This window comes from Pygoscelis adeliae, unplaced genomic scaffold (genome assembly GCF_000699105.1).
Source record: "Pygoscelis adeliae isolate BGI_AS28 unplaced genomic scaffold, ASM69910v1 Scaffold298, whole genome shotgun sequence".
NCBI lineage: Eukaryota > Metazoa > Chordata > Aves > Sphenisciformes > Spheniscidae > Pygoscelis > Pygoscelis adeliae.
Window position 1 is genome coordinate 16,288 of NW_008825303.1, and position 7,869 is coordinate 24,156.

Sequence of the window (7,869 nt, forward strand, 5' to 3'; positions counted from 1 at the left end):
GAACTTCTATTGCAATCCCCATTTACACAAACACTAATGCAGATCTTGGATTCATATTATTAAAATCTCTGTATACTTCATATACTTAAAATCTCCCTAAACATTTTGAAACAATGATCGATGTTTTTCAACAGTTTAAGGCTGTCAGCATGCTTTGAGGTGGGGACAGATATGATCCTGAAAGCAAGGTTATGTCACTAAAGTTCAAGGACAAGTCAAGAATGTCTACACATGGCTTTCTGGGTCAGGTTTCTCCAAACACAACTGTATTTTGCCACTCAGACCTACTTTAGTGGATGAAAACTGCTATGTTGTGCCTTTCTGAAAGAGGAGCTAAGAAGCATGCATGAAATCAGAAGTGAAAGAGGGGACTACATAATTTTTCCTTGCCTCCAACAATTTTGTTTTGATCTGAAAAACACAATGGCCCCGAAGAAACCAGCTGCATAAGTAAGGATAAAAACTAAGGCTGGTTAAAAATTTGTTCAGTTTAAGAAGTCTTCTGATAAAAAAAGAAGAAAAAACATTTTCTAAATTATTACATGATAATATCATCCTTCTTTCAAGAGCCTTTATAAAAAGCTTGTCAGTAAATAAGCTTATGAGGGAGGTCGAAATGGAATATAGAAGGATCTACACTGTTGGCATCTGTGGACTGTTGCCTTCTTTTTATCTGCCACTGAGAGAAGATTTCCCTTTCACCTGACCCAGCAAGCATTTATTTAAGAACAGACCATATATCTATTAAGTTTAAAATGAAAAGAAACAAATATATGCAAAATTCTTCTTTAGAAATTAATTTTAAAATCCATAATTTGTTCAATTAGTCATGCTGCTTTCTTGACTGTTGATAAAACAGGGGCCATAAGCCACTTTAACATTCGGTTTCTGTGGATGCATTTTCTTGCCTAGCTTTCTGTTCTTCTGTTGCACTGCCAAATGCTACCACCAAATTAGTTACACTGCTGGCATGTCCTGGTCTATTTAATTTGTCCTTTACAGACTTGGCTTTCCGAGAATGGCTGTGCAAACTCTTTGACCGTAGTGATGGGAACCCAGAAGTCTTTTCTGGCTTTACTGATAGTAAATTCTCTTTCTCAGCCCCGACAGTGGCAGGCATAGAGGTGTAAGAGGCTCTCATACCTGCTTCACCAACATCACTGTCATCATCTGTGTCCATCTGTAACTGTTTCTGCTCTGCTTGCCTTTCTGCTTCAGAGATAAAACCAGGGTATTCTGGTGGACGTTCTTGAGAAAGTTGCTGCTCAACTTCGTATTTCCACTCTGTGGCCCATTGTTCAATTGTAGAAGGGCACACCTGATCGATGATGGTACTATATTCTGTGGTCCAATTGTTAACTCCTCCAACCAGCTTCCCACCCTGTGCAAATATAAAGCTCCTTGACTTCATCATAGTGGTTTGACAAGCACTGAATGTTTCAGCCGGAAAATAGCGCATTGCTTTAGATTTGTCCAAGAGACGGTGGCTTCTAACTTGGTACGTTCTACTTTTAACTGAGTGTTCTGAAAATCTGATCTTGGTACCGACTGTCTGTTTGAAACAGCATCCATCTGGTTTATACTTTGAGGAACAATTCCATCGCTCTTGAAAATCCCCTGCTTTTCATCCCCAAAACCACCTGGACCAGAATGGGGTCTGGAAACATTCTGTGCAATTTCTAATGTAGATTTACCGTAATCTGCTGTGGTGACTGCATTAGCACTAGAGGTATAATTGAGACTGGAGTGGTGTTCTGGAACCAGCATCCTTGGGTCTGCTCCATCTTCTTTGGTACTAACAGAATGGGCTTTTTTACGCAATCCCATGGCTGGTGACATAGGAGTGGTACCGTCATCATATGTTAACTCATCGCCACCGACATGGTATCTGTACATACTGTAGCCATCAGAGCTGTTAACACTGCTTTGCCTTAGGAGATATGCAGCATCACACTCGGACGAAGCCCGTGAACGTGTATATGTCAGCTCAGATTTGTCAATACCTGCCAGCTTCTCAAGAGCATTCACCATCCGACCAGATAGTTCTTCCAATTGAGAGAGTCGAAGGTCGACTGTTTGAAGAGAAGCTTTCATAAAATGTTCTCTTTCATTCACTTCTTCTAGCCTCATAGACATATTTTCAACTCTGTTGGGTATAAAAGAGGAAGCATAGAACAGAAGCTGTGGAATGGTGCAATAACCCGTTACAGGCACCCAGCTACTGATTTCTTTGTAAGGCAGAATTTTGTGCTTATGTATCATGCATCGTTTTTTTTTCTATTACATCAAAAGCATGGGCATTTTCTTGTTATCTATGCTTTCCATACACCATATTAGAGGGCTATTTGAACTTTGCCCTTATTTACATGCATGGGGAGTACAAGACTTGCAGCCCTTAGGGACAGCCTAAGGGACACACATTTCTGAGTGTGCCACCCATTTCACATTCAGTTGTCCTCTTTCACTGTGAAGGATCAATTAATTATATGAAAAGTACTTCCTAATGACATGCTCACAGGATGACTTAAAATAGCATCAAGGCATGTTGTAAAACAGGTTTTGTAGCTGTATGAGAGAGAACATATGCTGGGGTGTATGGGATTACTTTACCTCTTGAAATACCTTTCAATTATGTATCAGCTGAAGGGAGTGGAATTATTGTCTAGTTCAATTAAAATAATACTTTTTGCCATTTTCTTTTATCATTTATATCATAATGGAAGTGATGGTACCAGAAGAATGCATATGAAGTAATGCATTAGAATGTGACTTGGAGATCATACACTGGTAAATCAACTGTGGAAATTAAATTAACATTCTTTTGCTCTCACACACAAAAGATGACGAAGCATCTGGAGCAAGAAGCCATGAGAAATAAGCAAATCTGCTTTGTGGCCATAGACCATAGTGAATCACTGAGGCTTACCAGCCCTGCTTTATTCTCTGCCACAATACCTAGGATTTTGACAAATTGCCATGGATAAATAGTGCGATAGAAACTACTCGAATACACGTAGCAGATTTCATTTACTTCTCTATTCTCAGACTTCACATATAATAATGCAAGATGTTCAGGGCCTCCTTTCAAGAGAAAGATGTTTATCCATTAAAGAATTATATGGCTCACAGAGCTACTTCCTAAAAATAGACAGATAGATAGATAGATATGGAGTAGTTCATCATCAAAATACCGTGAGGTAGATTAAGGTGAAAGAGAGTTTAAAATGTGTATCATTTTGATTACAGGGATAATTTTTCATCATTTCAAGGAAGTGACAAAATACCCCATCCTTTGACTTACTTAGAACTACTAACAGAATAGGCAGAGCCTTTGGGAACGGTCCTGCCAAGCGACCTGGTAAAAAAGCGCTGCTGCCGTTATCACTGTGTGCTTACACAGCAACATGCAAACATTACCCAGTCCTCAGAATAGCTTAATGATTTACATGTGAATATTCCCTGTCTTTTAAATGGGGAAGTTCATACTGAAAAGCTAGATGCCTTGTTCAAAGCTTCCAAGAGAATCTGTGGCAGACATTAAAATTCAGCAGTTGTGAGTGCTAGACCCTAGTGTAAACCATAGGTCCAAGGGAAGAATCTTCAGTGCTTTTGTCATTAAGCTCCAACACGTTTCTCATGGTTGGATGAGCTGTTGGAAGCTCAACAAGTAGTAATTTGCCCAAATGAATAAAAAGCATAACTGTGATCTTCAGATGGGAGAGAGGGAAAAACTTCACCATAAAAAAAAATGCTCTTATACCAAAGCTACCCAAACCAGCAGCCTTAGTGACATACCAGTAGGAACAACAAAAAGCTTGCTCTTGTGAGCAATGCACCTACACAGATATTTATTCAGGATTCAGATCAGCTTCTGAATTGGTGGTGGTTTTCTTCAAGATCTAAATATTTTGTACTTTAACTCTACTTTGGTTACAATGAAGACACAAAAAAGCAAATATTGTTCCAGGTAAGTGGTGTGGTTTTTTTTCTTATAATAGGTACCTTTCAGAGGTAACTCTGATGCGTTCATCATTAGATGATTGTTGCTCATCCTCTTTTTCCTGGAAGTATTCTTCTACACACTGCTCTTCAAACTCATACAGTTTTTTTAGCTCTTCATCATTCAGAAATAACTCTGTGCAAAACAGAAGAACAAAATATGAGTTTCCTTTTTCTGAACTTCTGGCAGTCAATTTAAATCCAATTTAGCAGATTATTTTGGACATACGGATACTGCAGATTCTATTCCTGCACTAAATGAACAGATGATTTTGTAAATAGGGAATGAGCACTTAGCCAAAGATGGCCACAGCCCTGAAGGCAATGTAATGCATTATAACCATCATCTGCTTTTATGACCATCCACTGGGGGCTATATTTTCTCAATGACCTTTGCACTTTTTAACAGCAGTGCTACGCATTGAACAAACTGACTAGACTTTACAGGATAAAGACTAGGGCAATCTCTGCCAGTTTGACTGTTCCTTCATTCAAATATTGTTCTTAAAAGGATGCCAGTTATAGGCAACAGATAATCTAACATAACAGATTGTTTCCCAGACATTCTTTGGATAAGAGCTTCAAAACTGTATAATCATGTAAGGAAAATCCAAGGGAAATATAAGCTCTTGGGAACACTTCATCCTGTATTTGAATTTGTCTCTTTTTATCTGGAGGGTGTCGTGGTTTAACCTCGGTTGGCAACTAAGCACCACGCAGCCGCTCGCACTCCCGATGGGATGGGGGAGAGAATTGGAAAAGCACGTGAGAAAACTTGTGGGTTCAGATAAAAACAGTTTAGTAATTGAAATAAAAAGAAAATGATAATAATATGATAATAGTAATAATACACAAAGCAAGTGATGCACAGTACAATTGCTCACCCCCCGCCGACCGATGCCCAGCCAGTCCCCGAGCAGCGGGCCCCCCCCCGGCCAGCTTCCCCCAGTTTATGTACTGAGCATCCTAAATCCAAAACACAGCACTGTACCAGCTACTAGGAAGGAAATTAACTCTATCCCTGCTGAAACCAGGACAAGGGAGTGTTACATTTACTTTTTTCCCTTTTTTTCCTTTTTTAACTCAGAAGCGTATTGTGCAAAAATATAATTACTTACAAAATATGTTTCCTGTGAAATGTAGAAATACAGGGATAGTTGTAAGCATCTGATTATTTCAATGAGGCATATAATAAAAATAATAGTCAACAATTATAGAGAATGTTAGGAGAAGAATCCTCACAGTTCCCCTGTGAAATGACAGATAAATCTCCAACATGGAGAAATGAAAGTGGGGATACTCTTAGACACATCTGTAGCTGACACTACAGATGACATTTGAAACTGTGATCCCTTCTCCTCAATTTCCTATTTGCCCTTCCCAACATATGGACTTCACTAGAACTTGGTAAAACTGGATTAAGTAGATGCCATCTAACTGTTTCAAGAAAGCACATTAAAGAAAGTCTTCATTAGCAGCACAGCATTCCATATTCTCAGGAGCCCATGGAGCTCAAGAGCTGTTAATTTAATATAAATTTTGTCCCATACTGTCTTCTGCAAATACACATGACTGTCAACGTGAACAAAAGTTCAGCGTTGGAAAAGCTGCTGCTTTCTGCTAATATGGTGCAAAGAGCTCAATTTAGAGAAGATTTCTTGCATACTCAGTCCCCTGTCACGCTCATCCTGGTCTCCTTCACCCTTCTTGCAGCGACAGCAGATTCGCTTGATGATTATGTAGATGTGGCTGAAGATAATCATTGGTGGTGGGAGGACAGGTCTATCATGGAACGTCATGATCAGCTGGTACCGCTGGAACTTCCAGACTTGGTTGGATATTGATTTTACCTCAAAGAAGGTATTGCTGAAAGGGAACGTAGGTACAGTTTCTATTAGGCCCCTCAGTTTACTTATCATTGAGCAAATACTATGTTGAAAAAAGTAGCAGCTAAATAAAAACATGAGGCCACGTGGCTTGCTTGGTTCAGCTCTTTGTTGATGCTGCTGAACTTGCTGAACTGATGATTAACTTGAACTCATGATTCCACTACTCCTTTTGAGGGTAGCAAAGCAGAAGGTGCTCTGCATCCCTTATGCACCACCCAGAATAGTCCTCCTCTTAGACTATTTGCTCCTACTGTATAAAGTCCTTTAGGTGTTAGTGAAAAGAAACTTACACAATTTATGAATCACATAATTGGTATTTTGGGGCTTGGTTATAAAGTATTTCTTTTAACACATGCCAGTATTTGATATTACACAAAGTATTAAATCCATGAGAGGTATTTTGTATGCTAAACCCAGAAGCTTCACATGGTTTGCCTTTAATATGCTAATCAGCTTGACCTACATAGAAGACTTTTCAAGTTTTCACAAAATGTCCTAAATTCAAACTTTGTTCACTCAAACGTCTGACTCAAAAACATGGTGCATACTCTTGTAAAGGAATTCGTTCTTGGAAGCCATGGCTTCATCATTTCTACACCAAAATAAGATGTATTATAAAGATGTTTTATTTTGTAATTCAGTGGATACAAAGGAGTGTAAGTGATAGCATTCAATCCAGAGGTTACAGTAAGTCAAGGTTATGAAATACCAGCTAAGAGAAAGCAGACTTGATGTTCTGTCTCAGATAAAGCTTTTCAAGCTATTTTAAAGTATGCTCAGACAGCTCACTCCACTTCTATGATGATGATGATATTGGCGCTTCCTTTTTTATATTTTCTGTCCACTGCTTTTCTAACTTTCCGTGCTTTAGAATATCTACATTCACAAAACCAGTTAAAACATCTCTTTGAAACCAGAGAATTCTTGAGTACACATAGCTTTTGGTTTCTTTTGGCTAAGTATACATGAGATTATTTACCAATGATAAATGACAATCTGCCTTCATTCTGTGTCTCTGGCATAGCAGGAATTCCCCAGCTAGATCTCACCCCCTTGCAACCATGCTGGAATGGCAGGAGTTAACAGCATGACCTACTTCCCAAACTGCTGATTCCTTGGTCCTTCAGCCAATAATAGCTACCATTGTAAGATTCTTCCCCTTCCCCCTAGCGATGTGACTGGCATTTGAGCACTTTAAAATTCATGACCTTTTAAGCTACAGACATCAAATGAAAGACAGGCTTTGTGAGCTGTAGATTTCTGGGCAGCAATGAACTATTTTTGTGGTTGTGACACCAGCTACCTATGCCAACAAGCCCTCCAACACTACATGTTTATGGGCATCAAAAATGGATCACCTGCTTTTCTCAGGTGGTATGTTCAGAAAGTCTTACTAGCAAGTAGATATTTCAAGTCTTTTTTTCTTTTTTTTTATCCCTAGGTCATGACAGGAAAAGCATGCAACATAACTGTAGGTCGAAAGAACAAGCAGCAGAAATTTATTTAGTTTTACTCCAGAGAAGTCTAAATATAGATTTGTGGAATAACATTAAGAATGTGCATAGTGCACGTTACTTGGACTGGCCACAGATCTTGGCAACATGTAGCCATCCTTTCTCTTGGTTCAAGGCAATATAGACTCTTTTTCTGGGTTGTATAAGAACTCCGCAAGGCCCTAATTTCTTTTTCTAAATGAAAAGCAAAACAAGAAGAAAAAAGAAAAAGAAGCCAGATGATATAGTGATAGTGGAAATGCCTCCTGCTTTTGATGTTCAGAATTTCATTCTGCAGTTCTATTGCAGAATCATGTTTGTTAGTGGTTACATGGGCTTCCATCATGTATGTAGCAGGTTTCATGGATTCTGTTTTTCATCTTTCCAGAGCAATCTTGAGGCCTGTCACTATCCACTAAATGGTAATTGGAAGTAGCCAGGTAATTTGCAATTGCTGCAAACTCAAAGCAACCTTTCCTCCACTCTTT

The 7,869-nt window shown here is 39.0% G+C and overlaps 1 protein-coding gene across 1 annotated transcript in view; it reads right to left on the reverse strand.

Annotated features, from left to right (window-relative positions):
• Positions 1–874: 874 nt before the first annotated feature.
• The window catches only part of TRPM1 (transient receptor potential cation channel, subfamily M, member 1), a 50,880-nt gene continuing 43,885 nt past the window's right edge, over positions 875–7,869 (reverse strand). The window contains 4 exon segments of the mRNA XM_009330094.1: positions 875–1,479; positions 1,482–2,146; positions 4,003–4,135; positions 5,666–5,865. Of these exon segments, the coding sequence (XP_009328369.1) occupies positions 875–1,479; positions 1,482–2,146; positions 4,003–4,135; positions 5,666–5,865 (1,603 nt within the window).